At 43.3% G+C, this 24411-nt stretch overlaps 1 protein-coding gene across 1 annotated transcript in view; it reads right to left on the reverse strand.

The window, feature by feature from the left end:
• Positions 1 to 721: 721 nt before the first annotated feature.
• Positions 722 to 24411, reverse strand: part of LOC147727333 (uncharacterized) — a 53262-nt gene continuing 29572 nt past the window's right edge. Inside the window, exons 3-4 of the mRNA XM_086963611.1 lie at positions 5721 to 5956; positions 722 to 1087 (exon numbers count right to left, since the gene is read on the reverse strand). Coding sequence (XP_086819737.1) covers positions 722 to 1087; positions 5721 to 5956 — 602 coding nt within the window. The remainder of the gene's footprint in view (positions 1088 to 5720; positions 5957 to 24411) is intronic.

The raw sequence follows: 24411 nt of genomic DNA on the forward strand, positions 1-24411 counted from the left end.
AGGCACATGGTCCCCCTGTGATATTTGCGAGAATATATATATAAGTCACATCTCCACAGGAAAATAACCACCCTACAGACAACTTGACATGCCTGAAATGACTGGCAGCAGATACTACATTTTTGCACACCATATTGGTTTGCACAAACATTGTCATGTCTATGTTGACATAAAACCTTTTCCTGCCAAGACATAATGGATGAATTTTTGTCAAGTCGAATTTGAACACATTTACCAATGATAGTAGGGTCGCAAGTCAAATTCTAACACACGTCGCCTTCAGTAATGTTGGAAGTTATGACCTGGGTCATGTTTTTCCAATCATTATCAGTAGCTTCATGACAGAAGCGGAGAATTCGTAAAGCGATAAATGAGATCTCACATCATGTTCCTCTACAGCCCGTCTGCATTCGTGACATTGAAAGTCTTCAGCAATACATTATCAGGGGTAGGCACAGTTACAAGGCATGTGGATACGACGTCCAGAGTACTCTTCATGTTTGACATGCTGTCGTATGACCTGTTGAGCATAGTTTGAGCCAGGTGTGACCAAATATTATGCCTCTGAGTCAGCATCGCTGTCAGTCTGCGTGGTCGGCTGGCCACTTCGGGGTGAGAGGCTCCTCGTCGGGCCCAAAAGGAGTCCAGCTAACGCAAGCAGACCACAGACACGCCATACTGTGATCTAAATGAACAGAAACAAAACAGGTATTACTTATTTTCACCAATAGCATTTGTCAGCAGGTACATGCTCCCATTTCTCTTGCCATGGCTTCATTATTAACAGAACATTGTCCTTTCCTGTTGCAATGATTTCTGCCTGTTCGGGGGGTCTACTTGGAGACTCTACCCACACTTTGGCTCCTGGATTTTTATCAGTTGAGCCAAACCCTCCTTCCCCACGTACGGTGAGGAGGGCTGGGGCAGTCTCCTTCTTAACTACCACTCCGTACACTGGCATGATCCCCATTTGAGCAACTCTGTCTCCAGATTGTATCATCAGATCAACATCTCCATTATTAAGTAGGATGACTTTAATTTCACCTTGATAATCTGCATCAATTACACCTCCCAACACTTGGATGCTCTTTAGAGCCAATCCAGATCAAGGGGCAATTAAACCAAAGTGCTCTGGGGGTATCTGAATTCCCACTCCTATCTCAATGAGTGCAATGTCTCTTGGTTTTAGTCTGTATAGTTTCAAAGCATGCAGGTCAAGACCTGCAGCCTCCGTCGTCACTCGGTACGGATCCAAAGCTCCAGGAACTGTCATCCAATAAAGGATGGAATTGGTAGCCACATGAGGTTGAATCTGCAAAGCTGGAGTTAATATTCGCATTAAAGGCGTTTCTGCATTTGCTAAAGGTCTGTTATTTAGAATTTGTAAACTTCACTCAAATGATCTCGCCACATTTCAAGGTACCATCAGACAACTTTCTTAATTGATCTTTCAACGATCCATTCATGCGCTCAATCAAACCAGCAGCCTGTGGGTAATATGGGATGTGAAAAATCCACGCAATATTGTGCTGTACACAATAGTCCTGCACCAATCTAAATTTTAAATGAGATCTGTTGTCACTTTGAATCTGTAATGGAATTCCATAATACAAAATCAGCAAGTCTAACGTTTTCAATGTATTCAACTGGGTAGCACGTTTACATGGAAAAACTATCAAATATCCAGCGTATGTGTCCACAGCTGTGTACACATATTGACATCCTCGACTAGGTGGCAGGGGCCCAATATAGTCAATTTGCCAAATCTGTGCTGGTAATTTTCCTCTACCTAGCTGACCTCTCACCATCTTGGGACTGATCTATGTCAGGCATGTTGACAAACAGGACACTGCAAAATCACTGTTTCAATCAAGTCTAGGGAAATGTGTATCCCTCTATTTTATGACCACCTACTAGTAATCTGCTCTCCAAAGTGTCCACACTTCTGATGTGCCCACTTCACAATCCCAACCAGGTCAGAATCCTGAGTTGCTACTTCTGCCTCTGAAATCCTAGCTTTTTCATCCGTGAGGGAATTAAACCAGCGGTCAAGTGAGTCGGTGGAACAATGAGCATCTACATGGTATCCAGTAACTGTACTTTGTGTCAACATGGTCCAGATCTCTTTCCACAATTCCTTGCCCCATACCTCTTTTGCATTTATCATCCAACTATGAGAATGCCCTGTGGGAAGCCAAGTTGCTAGCTAATTGGTTGTGGACCACGAATCAGTGTAAATATAACATTTTCCTGGTAATTCTTGTTTCAAAGCTTGATACACAGTGTAAAGTTCTGCAAACTGGCTACTCTTTCCTTCTCCAATAGTAGTCAACAATTTCTGGGTCACAGGATTCTATGACACCGCAATCCAGTGCCTCTTAGCTCCTATATACCTGCCTGAACCATCAGTAAACCACACATGCTTCTTGTCCTCCATGAACAATTCACCAAATGGCTTTCCCCACTTTACAGGAGATTCCTGTATCTCAGGTACATCATGCAACACCTCTGTCTCTTCCATTGGTGCCTGCACCACCTTCTCATGCAACACTGCGATGCCTTTGAGACCTACTCGGGCCCAATCCTGTATATACCATTTCCTTTTGATTGCACTGGCTTCCTGTGCATGTCCTATGCTATGAGTCTTAGGGGAACTCATCACCCACTGCATTATCGGAATCCCAGGTCTCAAAATCACATTGTGCCCTAGGGTCAATTGCTCAGTATCCACTAAAGCCCAATAGGATAAAAGTAACTGTTTTTCAAAAAGAGTGTACCGCTCTGCAGCATCTGGCAGGTTCTTTGTCCAGAACCCTAAAGGTACTTTCGTTCTTCCCTGCTTCTGCCACAAACTCCAATTAGCGTACGGTCCTTGCACTGTCACATTTAGATCAACATCTCCCTCTCGTACTGGCCATAAATCTAAAGCATGCTGAATAGCCTCTTTTGCTAATTCAAATGCAGTTTGCTGCTGCTCTCCCCACTCAATGCATTTTTCTTTCGCGTACCTTTGTACAAAGGGGCCAAAATCTGACTCAAGTGGGGAATATGCGGTCTCCAAAAACCAAACAGACCAATTAACCTCTGAGCTTCCTTTCTGTTTCATGGCACTGCACATACTCTGATCTTTTGTTTCACTTGGGGCACCACCTCTCTGTGTCCCTGATGCCACTGGATCCCCAAAAACTTCACACTCTGAGAGGGTCCCTGTAATTTGTTGGGATTGATCTCCCATCCCTTTCTCTGCAAATGCGCCACAATCCTGTCTGAGTTTACACTTGTTCTTGTGTCTCTCCCTGTATCATTGTGAAGTGGCAGAGTCCCTACATGTGAATTGGACTCTAACGTGCACAACAAAATGTGTATTACTCAAAATTCAATCACATATAACAATTTACACCAGCAAGTTGTTTATTCAGTATACTTCACATTTCAAAGAAACTAAATTTAAATATCAAACATGTACACATGAATTGAATGTACATGTTTGATATTTAAATTATGTTTCTTTGAAATGTGAAATATACTGAGTAAACAACTCGCTGGTATAAATTGTTATGTTTAATTGAATTTTGAGTAATACACATTTTGTTGTGCACATTAGATTCCAAGTCACATGTAGGGACTCGGACACTTCACAGTAGTTCATATCATATGCCAGGCAGGCGTATGTCTAATGTAGCACACTTACAGGTTTACCCTAGTAAAACCAGAAATAAAATTGAGTGCACAATCCACAAACACTGTCTTTTGATCTCCCTGTATCATTACATCATCAATGTAATGACAACGCTGCACTCCAGGAATAACTGATACCTCATCTAAATGCTCTGCCACCAGCCAGTGACAGACCGTGGGACTATGCAAGTACCCTTGAGGTAAATTCTTAAATGTAATTTGTCTACCATTCCATGAGAAACTAAATTGCTCGTGACATTCAGGGGCTATTGGTATCGAAAAGAAAGCATTCGCAATATCAACAGTCGCATACCAAGTCCCGGGGTGTTTCTGTATTTTCTCAATTAAGGTAACTGTATCTGGGACAGAGGCAGACAAAGGAGGTGTATGCTTGTTCAATTCACGATAATCAACTGTCATGCACCGAGAATTATCACTTTTCCGCACAGGCCACACAGGATTATTCCAAGCAGTAGTGATTGGAGTCACCACCCCTGCCTCTATCAAGTCCTGAATAGTGCACTGATCTCTTCATGCCCACCTGGAATTCTGTACTGTTTCAAATGAATTACCTTTGTAGCCTGAGGCAACTTCACTGGGGGAATTTGCAAATGACCCACTCTCACAGCACTAACTGAAATGTACTTCTTTGATCCAAATTGATAGTAACTGTCTTCCAAATACAAAGTCATTCCCTTCAAGATATCAAATCCAAAAATGTATTCATAAAGAGGCACAATCAATAAAGTGTATTCTCTTTTTGGTATTCTTCCTATTTTCATGTGGACCTTTGTCTGCACTGCCGGTGTCTCTTTACCACCTGTACCTGTAATGATGAAATACTGTACTTTAAACTTTTTGGGATTTCCATATATTAAAGTGGCCTCCTCTCCGATATCTATTAGGGGTCAGGCCCTCTGAACATTACAATGCTTTCAATGAATTTCTATGTCAACATAAGGTCTATTGTCTTTGCAAGTCCATCTCTACACCGAAGCTTGACCTATTTCTTAGTCTTCCTTGTATCTGTTAGTCTTTGCCCAGGTCAAATCCAGATATAATCCTTCATATATTTTAGGAATGAATTCCTCCTCTCCCCTGTTCTCAATGAGCCAGTTACTTTCTAAGTCTCTCTCAGCCTTCCTGCTTGAGCGGGCAGGTCTCTCCCCCTCCTTTTTCTGCTCTTCCCTCTCACCCTCGTCTGACTGTCTTTGCGCTTTATTTTGTTTATTCACTCTCCTGCTCCCTTCCTTCTTATACAGACCTCTTTTTAGGGACATTTCCCACAGACTTTTAGTAGCTATTCCACCTATCTTTTCTTTCTCCACACCATCTCTTAACAGAGCCATAAACATATCTCTCTTAGACAGCCTGTTATTATCTCAGACCTGGACTTTCTCTCAGTTTTCATCCATTCCGCCAATTCTCCTAACTCAAGAACTACCTCAGCCCCCTGCACTAAAGAATCACCAGTCTGATTGATCAGCTAAGTCATCATCACTTGTTTGTACGCAGGAGGAGCAGTACGAATTATCCTGTTTCGCACAGATGCATCAACAACCCATCCTATAGCCTAAGTGCTTTATCCAGGAAAATAGAAGTGTTCATCACCTCCTCCTTATGCCTCTGTATAGCATCTCTCAAAGAATACCAAGGTTTATCATTCACTGGCCAATCTGACTCTGTAGGGTATTTATGACTACATCTAATCACAACCAACTACAATAAGCTAATTTGATCATTGTCACTGTAATTCCTAAACTGCTCCTGCACTGTATAATCAGAACTGAATTTACAGAATGTCACTGCATCTCCATGGTCTAACATCACACCAGCAGCACCCAGATCAAACAACCGAACCATCCACGCAAGTAGAGATTCTCCGGGTTTCTTCCGAAATCTGTCTGAAATGTCAATAATCTCCTGCTGAGTAAAATCTTCCATACTGTCCATCAAAACCCCCTGTGGGAAATTTGAACCACCCTGTATTTTTTGACGATAAATGGGTTGCGCCTGAATGACTTTACGTCCCACTGACTCACCTGCCTTTCAGCCTGGTTACGCTCGTTAACGTTATCACCTTCTCCACTAAAGTCCGAAAACGCAGAGGAATCCCAAATATTTCCCTCCCACGATTCAGGGTCCCAGTCAATTCCAACCTTTGCAATGGCTAAGCGCACTTTCTTCTTATTAACCCTTCCTCTTCTGTTCCTATACTTGTATTCCGCGATACGAACTGCAGCTTTTTCTGCTACAATCTGATAGGTTTCCAGCTTATCTTGTAAAAATGTATTCTGACAAGTTAACATTATAGAGGTATTTTTAGTTTCAACAAACTGTTTCTCTAATTTCTCAAACTCACTTTTTAACTGAACATATTTTTCATGCATGGTCCTATAAGCGTTTAGGAGAATCCAACCTCTTCTTCCTAATGTAGAGAGTTCCTCTCCTTTCTTCACAGGCACTTTTTGCCAACACGCAACCACTTGGGCTGGCTCAGCGTTAGCCAAACACGCACTCCAATTCCCACTCAATCTAGCACAATTAGCCCACTCATGGGCGAGCATATCCTATGGGGCCATCTCCCATATGGGCATCTTAATTGGTATCAGGGAGTCCGCCTTTAATTTTCTAGAAAACATATTTCTTCCCCTATACTCCAACCTTTCAAATTCTGTGAAAGTGACGCCAAGATGTAATGAATCTGCTTTTCGCAAAAAGGACGGACTCTAACTACAACACCCCCTTAGGCCGAGGCAATACCCAGCACTCCCCCAAGCCGAGGTAAGAAAAGCAATCCAAATGTATGGAATATAACACATATAAGTTTATTAATAGAATACTTTAAAAGGTAGAATTAACAATCAGAGGGGGGAGAGAGAGAAATCAGAATGGATTAATTCTCCCTGGGCATATTTAAATAAACAGTTAGAATCCACTCCTTGAGATTAAGGGTGTCTCCTCCACAGTGGGGAACACCTTTATGTTTTTAGGTCCCCTCACACACCAACAGGCCCCTTGGTATCATGCTTCATCATCGGGGTCATCGTACCCCTCTACGGGGTACGGCGTGCTGCGACCTACGGAGACATGGGAGCACTTGTTAGACTATGTGTGGTGTTGGTGAGGGGGTATTTTGAATAAATGTGAGTGTATTGTGGGGTTTGGGAAATAGTGATAGTTAAAAAGAATCCCACATAGGGATCGATCGGGAGGTATTTCCTCATAGAAATCGTGCTAGTTAGCACACCGGATCCTGACGTTTTGGCTCATGAGGTTTATCTACAACTCCAAAACAGTTGATCAATAGACAACGTCTTTTTTTATTAGGTACATTACTTTTACCTGCACTGTAATTTTTCCTCACTTTAATTAGAAAATTCTGGTATTAGTTAGAGAAACGTGAGTAAGGTGGGGATTTGTGCACCCCGTCCTGAAGAAGGTGCTTCTGGCACCGAAACATGTCGACGCACACAAAAAGGAGGTAACAGTCATTGTCAGCATAGTGACCTCCCACCCTCATTTTTAACAGCACCAGCCCGGGGGCTTATTAAATAATTTTTAGTCAACCCACGAGCCAGGTTCTTTTTAACTATCACTATTTCCCAAACCCCACAATACACTGACATTTATTCAAAATACCCCCTCACCAACACCACACATAGTTTAACAAGTGCTCCCACGTCTCCGTAGGTCGCAGCACGCCGTACCCCATAGAGGGGTATGATGACCCCGATGATGTAGCATGACACCAAGGGGCCTGTTGGTGTGTGAGGGGACCTAAAAACATAAAGGTGTTCCCCACTGTGGAGGAGACACCCTTAATCTCAAGGACTGGATTCTTACTTTAAAAAGTAGGCCAAATATATCAGTCATGGCAGACTCCCAAGTATCAAAAGCACAATTGAAATAAACAGTCAAAATAGAATGTGGTATGCACATATAGCAGGGAACGGCAAAGAATAGAATAGAAATAGAATAAAACTGGTTAGGAACACCTCACCGACTGACTCTTCTGCAACATCCTTGCCAATTCAAGATGAAGGAAGTCTGTTTCTGCAGCCCAGGCAGGAGCGTCAGTCAGGACTCAAGTCCCAGCACCAACCCACAGCAATACGTCTATTCTGTAGTGAACTTCTACCTGGCCAGCGTAGGCTCCCAGCTTTAATACGATTACCAACGTGAAGCGAAGCTTCTAGAAAGTCTCGCCCCCTCTTCATTAGAAAAAAAACAGAGCTGGCTAGTACCAGTCTGCGTCAAGGCCAAGACAGTGGCTGGCAAAGCCTCTGTATTTTGACTTCAATCAATCAATCAATAAATCATAGCATTTGTAAAGCGCACTTAGGAGGTCTTTTGTCTGCGTGGAGGGTGCTGGAGTCGTAGCGGTGGTGTGCGTCGTGGTGAGTGCGGGGGCCGGGGGTCCTGGCACTGGGCGTGGTCCAGGTGCAGACAGGCACAGACGGGCTTGCCTTAGGGGCGCCCCTGCGCGTGGCTGCTGTGCGGCCTCCATATGAGGGGGAGTGGAGGGAGGAGCAGCTGGGAGGCGGGAGCAGGGCGACGAATGGGAGCACAGGGGGGCGGGCCACAGTGGACACAGCGGCGGGAAAAGAGCGTGGACGGGGACGAGCAGGGGATACAGAAGGCAAAGTGGGGCAGAGAGGGGCACAAAGAGTACAGAAAACACCAACAATGCTAACTAAGTAGGTGAGGGTGAGCGGGAGATACAAAGCCAAAATGAGGCACAGAGGGGCACAAAGTACAAAGAGCACAGAAAATGCAATCACACAGGCACAAACCAGTTTGAGCGGCAGCAGCGGCTCAGGGCACACAGGAGGGCTGTGTGGTGGCGCAGGGGAGCGACCTGCCTGGTGACAGGGTCAAAGATCGCTCCAAGGCAGAGTTGCACATTCCACAGATAATATCCAGTTCACTCTGGTCAGTGAGGTGCGAAAAACAAGTGAAGAGTGAAGAAAACATGAGGAGCGAAAAACATGCCCTCCCCACTTTGCAGCTGCGTGCGAGCACAGAACATGGCGTCAGTTATGAAAATGGAGTCAGTTATGCAAATGCTGCCATGCACACAGAGAAGCTTAAAGCAGAGCAAAGTTAAAAAGCAAATGACATGAGGCCATGTCAAAGCTAATAGTAAGCACTGCCGTGAAGCAAGATAAAATCAGAGAGCAATATTGACATGAGGCCATGTTAAAGCCAATAATAAGAGCTCACATTGAAATGTACTGTTCTACACGATAACGGCTCTCACTAAGCAGGCTTAAATAGGGCTGTTCTACATTAAGGCTAGTATAAAATAAGACGCTAAAGTCAGTTTAAGATGGTGGTAGTTGACGATCATCATGGGATACTCAGCCACAAGAGTGGCACATTCACTACACTTACACACAGTGGAATAAAGACATGCAAAACTACTCTCTGTGTGTGGCGTACTTATTGGTGAGTGCCTAGGCTGCTAGGATGCTATAAACATGGTTTTACGTCACCAGCCAGCATCAAACAACCAGTTCAGAACCCCCACAATAGGCATACAACATAACAAGTCAGATTACATCATTCACATTCTACGGTTGAACTAACTTTAATACAGAATATAACAAGATGCCCGGATCTTCTGACACTACATGCTCCCCTCTGGGCAGCACAGAGCTATCGGCAGCGCACGCTGGCTCTTTAAATGCACCATTGCAGACTTGTTAAGGTGCTTCGTAAAGTGGTGTCAAGGAGCTATAAATGTGTGACTAAAGCATTTTTTTATGTTTGAAAAGCTTTATTGAATAAATTATTAGTACATCAAGAAATATGCAAATACAGAAGATAAAGTCAAATATGATATTAAACAATGACCGGCTGATATCAAGATAGAAAAATAAAAGCATTTTGTGGAGTTTATAGATGAAGGGAGGGGCGGGAGAGAAGAGGAAAAACAGAAGAAGTGATAAAGGGGAGGAGAGGGAATATTAACATTGCAAAATCACAGAGCATAGAGAATGGTAGAAAAACAAACTGTTGTAAATAAAGCAATTTATGTTATACGGTATTGAAAATAACAGAACATTAGAATAATGTAAAAAGAGAAAAGAAGGATAGAATCAATATCCTTCAAGGCGGTTTAAAATTTTCTGAATTGACATGTGGAAGCTTCTTTAGGGCCAATGGGTCCAAGTATGTAGTAAGTGGTAACCGGAAGAGGTCTCTGTTATGAGCTGGTTTGCATGAGGAAGCAAAGGCAACATTGAGTCTATGAAAATGACAAAGAGTATCCCACCAACATTGTATGGAGATATTTGTAAGAGATTTCCAGTTAAAAGAGATGTGTTGGAATGCAAGAGCAAGCATGAGGTCATGTAGGCCATGGCATTGTGGGGGAAGATCTAGAGAATCAGAAAGACTACTCATAAAGAGAAGAGGTATAGAATAAGGAATGAAAATTGTAAATGTACGAGAGATATATAGCCAAACCTTATCCCAGAATGTGGAAACTGTAGGACAGAGAAAAAAGAGGTGGAGAAGATCAGCATCAGGAGAGCCGCAAGTCCAGCAATTAGAATCAGAAGAAAAGAGAGAAACGTGACAAGGAAATTGGGGAAAGATAAAGTCTGTGATATAGAAAAAAAAATATTGGGTAAGAGAAGCAGAGCGAGAAATTTTTAAGGATCTGGACCAAAGTTTATCCCAAAGAGCGACAGGCCAAATGCATCCCAAATTCGTTTGCCAGGAGAGTTCCACTTCAGATTTAACACAATCTGGATTGGGGGATAAAAAGAACTTGTAGATGAGAGAAGCTTTAGGAAGGGGGAGAAATAATTTGAGAAGAGGGTTTTGGGTATTAGATGAAGACGAGGAAGGAATGGAGTAATAAATATCAAGAATCATTGCCATAAGAGTGGTAAACTTACGTAAAAAAGATAGAGGGCAATGAAATAAGAGCTGAAATTGGGGGAAGAAGCAAGGTAACGATCCATCAAAGAGGTGATTGACCCAAATGATACCTCTTAACCTCCAAGAGTTCCAAAAATGGGTCTATTGTTTAGGAGAATAAGCGAGTTATGCCAGATAGAGGCATCTAGGAAAGATTCACGAGTAATAATATACTCCAACCTTTCAAATTCTGTGAAAGTGACGCCAAGATGTAATGAATCTGCTTTTCGCAAAAAGGACGGACTCTAACTACAACACCCCCTTAGGCCGAGGCAATACCCAGCACTCCCCCAAGCCGAGGTAAGAAAAGCAATCCAAATGTATGGAATATAACACATATAAGTTTATTAATAGAATACTTTAAAAGGTAGAATTAACAATCAGAGGGGGGAGAGAGAGAAATCAGAATGGATTAATTCTCCCTGGGCATATTTAAATAAACAGTTAGAATCCACTCCTTGAGATTAAGGGTGTCTCCTCCACAGTGGGGAACACCTTTATGTTTTTAGGTCCCCTCACACACCAACAGGCCCCTTGGTATCATGCTTCATCATCGGGGTCATCGTATCCCTCTACGGGGTACGGCGTGCTGCGACCTACGGAGACGTGGGAGCACTTGTTAGACTATGTGTGGTGTTGGTGAGGGGGTATTTTGAATAAATGTGAGTGTATTGTGGGGTTTGGGAAATAGTGATAGTTAAAAAGAATCCCACATAGGGATCGATCGGGAGGTATTTCCTCATAGAAATCGTGCTAGTTAGCACACCGGATCCTGACGTTTTGGCTCATGAGGTTTATCTACAACTCCAAAACAGTTGATCAATAGACAACGTCTTTTTTTGTTAGGTACATTACTTTTACCTGCACTGTAATTTTTCCTCACTTTAATTAGAAAATTCTGGTATTAGTTAGAGAAACGTGAGTAAGGTGGGGATTTGTGCACCCCGTCCTGCAGAAGGTGCTTCTGGCACCAAAACATGTCGACGCACACAAAAAGGAGGTAACAGTCATTGTCAGCATAGTGACCTCCCACCCTCATTTTTAACAGCACCAGCCCGGGGGCTTATTAAATAATTTTTAGTCACCCCACGAGCCAGGTTCTTTTTAACTATCACTATTTCCCAAACCCCACAATACACTCACATTTATTCAAAATACCCCCTCACCAACACCACACATAGTTTAACAAGTGCTCCCACGTCTCCGTAGGTCGCAGCACGCCGTACCCCGTAGAGGGGTATGATGACCCCGATGATGAAGCATGACACCAAGGGGCCTGTTGGTGTGTGAGGGGACCTAAAAACATAAAGGTGTTCCCCACTGTGGAGGAGACACCCTTAATCTCAAGGACTGGATTCTTACTTTAAAAAGTAGGCCAAATATATCAGTCATGGCAGACTCCCAAGTATCAAAAGCACAATTGAAATAAACAGTCAAAATAGAATGTGGTATGCACATATAGCAGGGAACGGCAAAGAATAGAATAGAAATAGAATAAAACTGGTTAGGAACACCTCACCGACTGACTCTTCTGCAACATCCTTGCCAATTCAAGATGAAGGAAGTCTGTTTCTGCAGCCCAGGCAGGAGCGTCAGTCAGGACTCAAGTCCCAGCACCAACCCACAGCAATACGTCTATTCTGTAGTGAACTTCTACCTGGCCAGCGTAGGCTCCCAGCTTTAATACGATTACTAACGTGAAGCGAAGCTTCTAGAAAGTCTCGCCCCCTCTTCATTAGAAAAAAACAGAGCTGGCTAGTACCAGTCTGCGTCAAGGCCAAGACAGTGGCTGGCAAAGCCTCTGTATTTTGACTTCAATCAATCAATCAATAAATCATAGCATTTGTAAAGCGCACTTAGGAGGTCTTTTGTCTGCGTGGAGGGTGCTGGAGTCGTAGCGGTGGTGTGCGTCGTGGTGAGTGCGGGGGCCAGGGGTCCTGGCACTGGGTGTGGTCCAGGTGCAGACAGGCACAGACGGGCTTGCCTTAGGGGCGCCCCTGCGCGTGGCTGCTGTGCGGCCTCCATATGAGGGGGAGTGGAGGGAGGAGCAGCTGGGAGGCGGGAGCAGGGCGACGAATGGGAGCACAGGGGGGCGGGCCACAGTGGACACAGCGGCGGGAAAAGAGCGTGGACGGGGACGAGCAGGGGATACAGAAGGCAAAGTGGGGCAGAGAGGGGCACAAAGAGTACAGAAAACACCAACAATGCTAACTAAGTAGGTGAGGGTGAGCGGGAGATACAAAGCCAAAATGAGGCACAGAGGGGCACAAAGTACAAAGAGCACAGAAAATGCAATCACACAGGCACAAACCAGTTTGAGCGGCAGCAGCGGCTCAGGGCACACAGGAGGGCTGTGTGGTGGCGCAGGGGAGCGACCTGCCTGGTGACAGGGTCAAAGATCGCTCCAAGGCAGAGTTGCACATTCCACAGATAATATCCAGTTCACTCTGGTCAGTGAGGTGCGAAAAACAAGTGAAGAGTGAAGAAAACATGAGGAGCGAAAAACATGCCCTCCCCACTTTGCAGCTGCGTGCGAGCACAGAACATGGCGTCAGTTATGAAAATGGAGTCAGTTATGCAAATGCTGCCATGCACACAGAGAAGCTTAAAGCAGAGCAAAGTTAAAAAGCAAATGACATGAGGCCATGTCAAAGCTAATAGTAAGCACTGCCGTGAAGCAAGATAAAATCAGAGAGCAATATTGACATGAGGCCATGTTAAAGCCAATAATAAGAGCTCACATTGAAATGTACTGTTCTACACGATAACGGCTCTCACTAAGCAGGCTTAAATAGGGCTGTTCTACATTAAGGCTAGTATAAAATAACACGCTAAAGTCAGTTTAAGATGGTGGTAGTTGACGATCATCATGGGATACTCAGCCACAAGAGTGGCACATTCACTACACTTACACACAGTGGAATAAAGACATGCAAAACTACTCTCTGTGTGTGGCGTACTTATTGGTGAGTGCCTAGGCTGCTAGGATGCTATAAACATGGTTTTACGTCACCAGCCAGCATCAAACAACCAGTTCAGAACCCCCACAATAGGCATACAACATAACAAGTCAGATTACATCATTCACATTCTACGGTTGAACTAACTTTAATACAGAATATAACAAGATGCCCGGATCTTCTGACACTACATGCTCCCCTCTGGGCAGCACAGAGCTATCGGCAGCGCACGCTGGCTCTTTAAATGCACCATTGCAGACTTGTTAAGGTGCTTCGTGAGGTGGTGTCAAGGAGCTATAAATGTGTGACTAAAGCATTTTTTTTATGTTTGAAAAGCTTTATTGAATAAATTATTAGTACATCAAGAAATATGCAAATACAGAAGATAAAGTCAAATATGATATTAAACAATGACCGGCTGATATCAAGATAGAAAAATAAAAGCATTTTGTGGAGTTTATAGATGAAGGGAGGGGCGGGAGAGAAGAGGAAAAACAGAAGAAGTGATAAAGGGGAGGAGAGGGAATATTAACATTGCAAAATCACAGAGCATAGAGAATGGTAGAAAAACAAACTGTTGTAAATAAAGCAATTTATGTTATACGGTATTGAAAATAACAGAACATTAGAATAATGTAAAAAGAGAAAAGAAGGATAGAATCAATATCCTTCAAGGCGGTTTAAAATTTTCTGAATTGACATGTGGAAGCTTCTTTAGGGCCAATGGGTCCAAGTATGTAGTAAGTGGTAACCGGAAGAGGTCTCTGTTATGAGCTGGTTTGCATGAGGAAGCAAAGGCAACATTGAGTCTATGAAAATGACAAAGAGTATCCCACCAACATTGTATGGAGATATTTGTAAGAGATTTCCAGTTAAAAGAGATGTGTTGGAATGCAAGAGCAAGCATGAGGTCATGTAGGCCATGGCATTGTGGGGGAAGATCTAGAGAATCAGAAAGACTACTCATAAAGAGAAGAGGTATAGAATAAGGAATGAAAATTGTAAAGGTACGAGAGATATATAGCCAAACCTTATCCCAGAATGTGGAAACTGTAGGACAGAGAAAAAAGAGGTGGAGAAGATCAGCATCAGGAGAGCCGCAAGTCCAGCAATTAGAATCAGAAGAAAAGAGAGAAACGTGACAAGGAAATTGGGGAAAGATAAAGTCTGTGATATAGAAAAAAAAATATTGGGTAAGAGAAGCAGAGCGAGAAACTTTTAAGGATCTGGACCAAAGTTTATCCCAAAAAGCGACAGGCCAAATGCATCCCAAATTCGTTTGCCAGGAGAGTTCCACTTCAGATTTAACACAATCTGGATTGGGGGATAAAAAGAACTTGTAGATGAGAGAAGCTTTAGGAAGGGGGAGAAATAATTTGAGAAGAGGGTTTTGGGTATTAGATGAAGACGAGGAAGGAATGGAGTAATAAATATCAAGAATCATTGCCATAAGAGTGGTAAACTTACGTAAAAAAGATAGAGGGCAATGAAATAAGAGCTGAAATTGGGGGAAGAAGCAAGGTAACGATCCATCAAAGAGGTGATTGACCCAAATGATACCTCTTAACCTCCAAGAGTTCCAAAAATGGGTCTATTGTTTAGGAGAATAAGCGAGTTATGCCAGATAGAGGCATCTAGGAAAGATTCACGAGTAATAATATACTCCAACCTTTCAAATTCTGTGAAAGTGACGCCAAGATGTAATGAATCTGCTTTTCGCAAAAAGGACGGACTCTAACTACAACACCCCCTTAGGCCGAGGCAATACCCAGCACTCCCCCAAGCCGAGGTAAGAAAAGCAATCCAAATGTATGGAATATAACACATATAAGTTTATTAATAGAATACTTTAAAAGGTAGAATTAACAATCAGAGGGGGGAGAGAGAGAAATCAGAATGGATTAATTCTCCCTGGGCATATTTAAATAAACAGTTAGAATCCACTCCTTGAGATTAAGGGTGTCGCCTCCACAGTGGGGAACACCTTTATGTTTTTAGGTCCCCTCACACACCAACAGGCCCCTTGGTATCATGCTTCATCATCGGGGTCATCGTACCCCTCTACGGGGTACGGCGTGCTGCGACCTACGGAGACGTGGGAGCACTTGTTAGACTATGTGTGGTGTTGGTGAGGGGGTATTTTGAATAAATGTGAGTGTATTGTGGGGTTTGGGAAATAGTGATAGTTAAAAAGAATCCCACATAGGGATCGATCGGGAGGTATTTCCTCATAGAAATCGTGCTAGTTAGCACACCGGATCCTGACGTTTTGGCTCATGAGGTTTATCTACAACTCCAAAACATTACTTTTACCTGCACTGTAATTTTTCCTCACTTTAATTAGAAAATTCTGGTATTAGTTAGAGAAACGTGAGTAAGGTGGGGATTTGTGCACCCCGTCCTGAAGAAGGTGCTTCTGGCACCGAAACATGTCGACGCACACAAAAAGGAGGTAACAGTCATTGTCAGCATAGTGACCTCCCACCCTCATTTTTAACAGCACCAGCCCGGGGGCTTATTAAATAATTTTTAGTCACCCCACGAGCCAGGTTCTTTTTAACTATCACTATTTCCCAAACCCCACAACATAAAGGTGTTCCCCACTGTGGAGGAGACACCCTTAATCTCAAGGACTGGATTCTTACTTTAAAAAGTAGGCCAAATATATCAGTCATGGCAGACTCCCAAGTATCAAAAGCACAATTGAAATAAACAGTCAAAATAGAATGTGGTATGCACATATAGCAGGGAACGGCAAAGAATAGAATAGAAATAGAATAAAACTGGTTAGGAACACCTCACCGACTGACTCTTCTGCAACATCCTTGCCAATTCAAGATGAAGGAAGTCTGTTTCTGCAGCCCAGGCAGGAACGTCAGTCAGGACTCAAGTCCCAGCACCAACCCACAGCAATACGTCTATTCTGTAGTGAACTTCTACCTGGCCAGCGTAGGCTCCCAGCTTTAATACGATTACTAACGTGAAGCGAAGCTTCTAGAAAGTCTCGCCCCCTCTTCATTAGAAAAAAACAGAGCTGGCTAGTACCAGTCTGCGTCAAGGCCAAGACAGTGGCTGGCAAAGCCTCTGTATTTTGACTTCAATCAATCAATCAATAAATCATAGCATTTGTAAAGCGCACTTAGGAGGTCTTTTGTCTGCGTGGAGGGTGCTGGAGTCGTAGCGGTGGTGTGCGTCGTGGTGAGTGCGGGGGCCAGGGGTCCTGGCACTGGGCGTGGTCCAGGTGCAGACAGGCACAGACGGGCTTGCCTTAGGGGCGCCCCTGCGCGTGGCTGCTGTGCGGCCTCCATATGAGGGGGAGTGGAGGGAGGAGCAGCTGGGAGGCGGGAGCAGGGCGACGAATGGGAGCACAGGGGGGCGGGCCACAGTGGACACAGCGGCGGGAAAAGAGCGTGGACGGGGACGAGCAGGGGATACAGAAGGCAAAGTGGGGCAGAGAGGGGCACAAAGAGTACAGAAAACACCAACAATGCTAACTAAGTAGGTGAGGGTGAGCGGGAGATACAAAGCCAAAATGAGGCACAGAGGGGCACAAAGTACAAAGAGCACAGACAATGCAATCACACAGGCACAAACCAGTTTGAGCGGCAGCAGCGGCTCAGGGCACACAGGAGGGCTGTGTGGTGGCGCAGGGGAGCGACCTGCCTGGTGACAGGGTCAAAGATCGCTCCAAGGCAGAGTTGCACATTCCACAGATAATATCCAGTTCACTCTGGTCAGTGAGGTGCGAAAAACAAGTGAAGAGTGAAGAAAACATGAGGAGCGAAAAACATGCCCTCCCCACTTTGCAGCTGCGTGCGAGCACAGAACATGGCGTCAGTTATGAAAATGGAGTCAGTTATGCAAATGCTGCCATGCACACAGAGAAGCTTAAAGCAGAGCAAAGTTAAAAAGCAAATGACATGAGGCCATGTCAAAGCTAATAGTAAGCACTGCCGTGAAGCAAGATAAAATCAGAGAGCAATATTGACATGAGGCCATGTTAAAGCCAATAATAAGAGCTCACATTGAAATGTACTGTTCTACACGATAACGGCTCTCACTAAGCAGGCTTAAATAGGGCTGTTCTACATTAAGGCTAGTATAAAATAACACGCTAAAGTCAGTTTAAGATGGTGGTAGTTGACGATCATCATGGGATACTCAGCCACAAGAGTGGCACATTCACTACACTTACACACAGTGGAATAAAGACATGCAAAACTACTCTCTGTGTGTGGCGTACTTATTGGTGAGTGCCTAGGCTGCTAGGATGCTATAAACATGGTTTTACGTCACCAGCCAGCATCAAACAACCAGTTCAGAACCCCCACAATAGGCATACAACATAACAAGTCAGATTACATCATTCACATTCTACGGTTGAACTAACTTTAATACAGAATATAACAAGATGCCCGGATCTTCTGACACTACATGCTCCCCTCTGGGCAGCACAGAGCTATCGGCAGCGCACGCTGGCTCTTTAAATGCACCATTGCAGACTTGTTAAGGTGCTTCGTGAGGTGGTGTCAAGGAGCTATAAATGTGTGACTAAAGCATTTTTTTTATGTTTGAAAAGCTTTATTGAATAAATTATTAGTACATCAAGAAATATGCAAATACAGAAGATAAAGTCAAATATGATATTAAACAATGACCGGCTGATATCAAGATAGAAAAATAAAAGCATTTTGTGGAGTTTATAGATGAAGGGAGGGGCGGGAGAGAAGAGGAAAAACAGAAGAAGTGATAAAGGGGAGGAGAGGGAATATTAACATTGCAAAATCACAAAGCATAGAGAATGGTAGAAAAACAAACTGTTGTAAATAAAGCAATTTATGTTATACGGTATTGAAAATAACAGAACATTAGAATAATGTAAAAAGAGAAAAGAAGGATAGAATCAATATCCTTCAAGGCGGTTTAAAATTTTCTGAATTGACATGTGGAAGCTTCTTTAGGGCCAATGGGTCCAAGTATGTAGTAAGTGGTAACCGGAAGAGGTCTCTGTTATGAGCTGGTTTGCATGAGGAAGCAAAGGCAACATTGAGTCTATGAAAATGACAAAGAGTATCCCACCAACATTGTATGGAGATATTTGTAAGAGATTTCCAGTTAAAAGAGATGTGTTGGAATGCAAGAGCAAGCATGAGGTCATGTAGGCCATGGCATTGTGGGGGAAGGTCTAGAGAATCAGAAAGACTACTCATAAAGAGAAGAGGTATAGAATAAGGAATGAAAATTGTAAATGTACGAGAGATATATAGCCAAACCTTATCCCAGAATGTGGAAACTGTAGGACAGAGAAAAAAGAGGTGGAGAAGATCAGCATCAGGAGAGCCGCAAGTCCAGCAATTAGAATCAGAAGAAAGAGAGAAACGTGACAAGGAAATTGGGGAAAGATAAAGTCTGTGATATAGAAAAAAAAATATTGGGTAAGAGAAGCAGAGCGAGAAACTTTTAAGGATCTGGACCAAAGTTTATCCCAAAGAGCGACAGGCCAAATGCATCCCAAATTCGTTTCCCAGGAGAGTTCCACTTCAGATTTAACACAATCTGGATTGGGGGATAAAAAGAACTTGTAGATGAGAGAAGCTTTAGGAAGGGGGAGAAATAATTTGAGAAGAGAGTTTTGGGTATTAGATGAAGACGAGGAAGGAATGGAGTAATAAATATCAAGAATCATTGCCATAAGAGTGGTAAACTTACGTAAAAAAGATAGAGGGCAATGAAATAAGAGCTGAAATTGGGGGAAGAAGCAAGGTAACGATCCATCAAAGAGGTGATTGACCCAAATGATACCTCTTAACCTCCAAGAGTTCCAAAAATGGGTCTATTGTTTAGGAGAATAAGCGAGTTATGCCAGATAGAGGCATCTAGGAAAGATTCACGAGTAATAATAGGAAGGTGAACCAAGGGTGACAAAAGGGAGGTGGTATATCTGAATAAGGGAAGTGAAGTATAGGGTGTTTTGGCGGAGAAACGTATAGCTTAGTTGAAGGAGAAGGGTAACAATAATTTTTGTTAGATGGACAGCCAAAGGGGAGTGAAGGGAGAGAGTTCTGAAGCAAGCCATCTTGAAGCCTGACGTAATGAAAAAGATTTATGATAAAGACGAAAATCTGGGAAGTTGACTCCACCATTAGGTTTGGCCTTTCGAAGAGATGATAAAGCAATTCTAGATTTTTTGTTTTTCCAAAGACATCTTGAAAGGCAGGAATCAATACGCTTGAAATGAATAGCGGTATGTGAACAGGAAGCATGGAGAAGATATTTATTAGAATAGGTACTATCATCATTTTGATCGAGTCCAGGCACCCCACCAAGAAAGAACAAGCATTTGCAATGCAATAGGTCTCGCCTTTGGGACCTTAAACGTTTTTAGCTATGAAGCAAATTACCCTGGGTAAAGTGATTCTGGTATTTTACTGACCTCTGCTGGTCATTTTCTATCAAGACAGTTAAATGGGGGCAGTTGCTAGACAAGGACACATACAGTAGTAAGTACTTATTAGGACGTCGCCATTTCATTCAGGTATTTGGTGACTCTCAAATTCCATCATCGCACTGCCAAATCGTTTTCTGAAGGTTTCGTTTAGAGAGGCAAGCCCGATCACGCCCAGATGTTGATTTTGTGTGCACCTGAACATAAGGTGTCAGTCATATTTCTTGCCTGGTAGAACTGCTGAGAGGATTCTATTTGTCCACTTTTCGCCAATGCATTCAGATTTCGTGTATGTAAAGGCTGGAAGTTTAGTAACACAGCCCTGTCCTGACCCAAACTCCACACCTTGCCAGAAGTCCATTTGGCGAGTACCCGCACATATGTTTCCCCCATTTAAAGCACTGGAGCAGACAGTGAACTTTGAAGCTGGAGGGCCGGAGTGCCTGTATCTGCAGTGATGCATAGTTCCAGGAAGGCAAACCATGTTATCAGCATTTGTATAGCGCTGTTATCATTAGTATAGCACCAAAGCACTTACTTAACAAATGTGCCCTTTTAGTCCAGTGCCAGAATTTCCTTCCAGTGGATGTATCTGGTTCTTTAGCTGTGTAAAGTTAGGAGAGACATTTTAGGTGTCTAGTTTACAAATGGATGGTTGAAGTGGAAGTAAACTGCCTCGGATCCTGCTAACAATATTTGTAATGTTTTAGAAATCACTTCAAATATAGAGGAACATGGACAGAAAATTCCTGTTGTGCACCTACAGGTCTGTACCAGGACTGAAGATCTAGATTTCTCGCTTAGCAACAGCTGTATTATAAAAGTCACTGTAACCCAATACAAACATTGAATAACCACATGTTGGTAAGCAGATCGCCATGTAACAATGACAGTGAGACAGAAGCACTGACGGCAGACCCAAACAAGCACTCACAACAGTAGATGAAATAAACCCACTTGAGCAGATGACTGACACATAGGCAACCACCCACATCAATGACAGACAACCACCAAGATCAGAGATGCAGAGACGTCTGCAACAATGACAAACTATCACCTTCATCATTGCAGACAAACAATCACCCAGTGCAGAAAGACCACCACACCCATCAGTGACCGGCAACAACCACCCAGTGAGGAGCAAGGCCTGTGAGTGAAATGTGAAGCCCAAATAAAGAAGGAAGAGGGGGCTTTGTGAGCACAAGAAGAGTAATCGTGCAGTGGGGTATGGAGTGACGGTCGGAAGGTGGGAGTGCCTAGGAGGGATGCAAGTAAGCTTGTCGAATATGTAGGCTCCTGGGTTTGTGGTACAGGTCAGAAAGAGGATGAAACAATTTCGTGTTTCAGAAAGTTCCACCACCATCACGGGAGCATAGGTCCTGCAGCCCCACTCACAACTGAGCCCCTTACCTGACCAGAGACGCCTTCTTGTGCACAGCGTCGGTGAAGCAGCAGCAGCCCCCCTTCCAACAGTCGAATGAGCAGAACAGCAACTTCAGCCCCATGGATCCTATGGAGAGCAGGTCAGTGAGAGCAGCAGCCAAGTGACCACGCAGTAGGACCAGTGACACCCCCGAAAACAGCGACGCACCCACAGTCAGTGGCTGGAGACTCCCATAGCAACAGAGACTACCTGCCTCAGTATTATTACCAGTGCCTCCCCAGGTGCAGAGAGACCCCATCCAGAGTAGCCCCAAAAAATGATCGGGTGGGCTTCCCAACCTAAACAGCAATGACCAGAGACCAAAAGCCAAAAGGCTCGAGACCGAGCTGCATCCAGCACGCAACCAATGACAACAGACTTCTCAGAATTCCTAATCCCAAAGTCCCCCGGCTGCAGTAACCAACAAACAAGAGCATGCACTAGTGTAAGGACAGCATTAGGTTAAATCCCACATGCAGTGTGAGTGCACAATATTACATAGGCAAAAGCGGCACCTCAGATGTAAGCAAGAGTTACAACGTCATAGATTAACGAGTCATACAAACACTATGCCCAGTGTAAAAAATATGAATGAAACAAATCAACACCAATCTGAAGGAGTGGCCACCGTGACTAAAAAGTGAATGCATAACGTTTTACCTCTTTTAACTGTGTCAGAAACACACACAAGAGGGATGCGGTCTACAAAAAAGAAAAGTGAAAAGTAAACTATTTAATTCAAGCAGCTTGTCAAAGTAAACGTGTAAAAACATCGCAAGGGCGCGTCTCACCGGAATGGAAAGCCCGGGGTTTACCAAATACAAGAGTGAAATACAGCCTAACTGACGTCACTCTGGAGCCTGCAGTGGAGCCCGCCCTTACTCTCCATGACCACGGTGCAGGACGTGCGGCGTCTGACGTGCACGTTGGCGTTCCCTGCGGCTCGCGTGTTCACAGACCGGTGTCTGCTCGTGTCTGTACCACTTGGGGAGGCAACACAATGACAATAAAGCTCGCTAGCGGCAGCGCTTTGCGCTGCAATGCCAGGTGAGCCCTAAAAAGGGGGTACCAAGTAGAGAATGATTTTTCAATTTGAGACAGAACTGCAGACATATTTAATTTATTTGAGGAGGCAATAGAATTAGAGAACCAAATACCTAAATATTTAATTTGTGAGCTATTCCAAGCAACCCAAGTGGAGGAAAAGAAGTGAGGAAGACAACATTTAGTGAGATGAAGAATTTCAGTCTTATCTGAATTTATTTTGTATCCGGAAAACTGTGAAAAAGAGTTAAATACCGATAATAAAGGGGGATAGATGTTTCTGGATCGGAAATGAATAGAAGAATATCATCTGCATATGCAGAAAGCTTCAACTGATTATCACCATAGGGAAAACCTGAAATGGAGTCATTATTACGAAAAGAGGTCAGAAAGGGTTCAAGGGCCAAAATAAAAAGAAGTGGAGATAAGGGACATCCCTGACGAACTCCTCGTCGAAGAGGAAAGTAAGAGGAAACATGACCATTAACAAGGACCGACACTTTAGGAGCGGAATACTGTAGAGAGATAAGGGATATCAAATTAGGACCAAAACCATGCCAACGTAATGAAGCAAATAAAAAAGACCAATTCACTCTGTCAAAAGCTTTCTTTGCATCAACAGAAATAGCAGCTAGAGGAATAATGAGAGATGAAGCTTTACTCAAGACATTGAGAAAAAGACGAGAATTATCAGAGGTAAGCCTACCCTTAACAAAACCACATTGCTCTTTGCCAATAAGATGGGGCATAAAAGAATCCAGAAGCAAAGCAAGCAATTTAGCAAAAAGTTTATCATCCACATTGACTAAAGAGATCGGACGATAATTTTTACAAAATTGTGGGTCACAGCCTTCTTTAGGAATTAGGCAAATGGTAGTCTCCTGAAATGTACCATCTGCCTTACCGGATAAATAAAATGATTGGAAAAGTTTAGAAAGTGAAAGATCAGATAAATGCAAGTAAAATTCAACTGAAAAACCATCAGGTCTAGGTGATTTTCCTTTAGTAAGGGTGTTTAATGCTTTGGACAGTACGTCAAGTGAAAGGACTTTTTCAAGATCGGAAAAATTAAGATGAGAAGTAGAGGGGCTAGGAAGTTTCTCAAGATAGGACTGAATAATAGAAGAAGTGGGAGGGGATTCTGGGGTGTAGAGATTTGGGTAAAAAAGTTGAAACTGCTCAAGTATTTCCTGATGTTTATGGAGAAGAGTATTATCAGAAGAAAAGAAAGAATCTATAAAAGTATGCTCTTTTCGAGATTTAAGTTAATTAGTGAAGAGCTTACCGGATTTGTTGCTACTGCCATAATAATGAGAACTACTTCGAAGGAGTATTGACGATGCGTTATCAGTAGTAGATTTATTGAATTCAAGTGTCACTTGTATGAGGTCTGGTGAAATGGACTTAGTTGAGGAAGTGTAAAATTCATGCTCCAAAAGTTTAATATGAGCCAAGATAGCTTTCTTTTTCTGGAGGAGGTGCTTCTTTTTCTTGGAGACGAAATCGATAATGAATCCTCTTGCAGTTTCTTTAAAGGAGTCCCAAAGAAGATGAAGGGAAGTGCTGGGGGTCACAATTGAGCAAAAATAATTTGTTAGCGAAGGAACGGAAAGAAGAGGAGAAAAGAGGGTCAGTAAGAAGAGAGTTATTAAAACGCCAACGGGAAGACTTGGGATGTGGGGGAAGTAAATCTAGGTCTGTTACTATTGGGGCATGGTCTGAGATGACTATGGGTTCAATAGAGGAGGATAGTAAATTTTGAGATAAAGATTGCAATAGAAGAATGTAGTCCAAACGAGAGAGAGATGCATGGGGAGGAGAGAAAAAGGAATTGAAAAGGGTCTCAGGATGAGAAAGTCTCCAAGAATCGATGAGATTGAGAAATAGTATCAAGAAATTGATTGTGAGTCTTATGAGTCATCTCGATA

Source organism: Lissotriton vulgaris, chromosome 3_1, assembly GCF_964263255.1.
Source record: "Lissotriton vulgaris chromosome 3_1, aLisVul1.2, whole genome shotgun sequence".
Lineage (NCBI taxonomy): Eukaryota > Metazoa > Chordata > Amphibia > Caudata > Salamandridae > Lissotriton > Lissotriton vulgaris.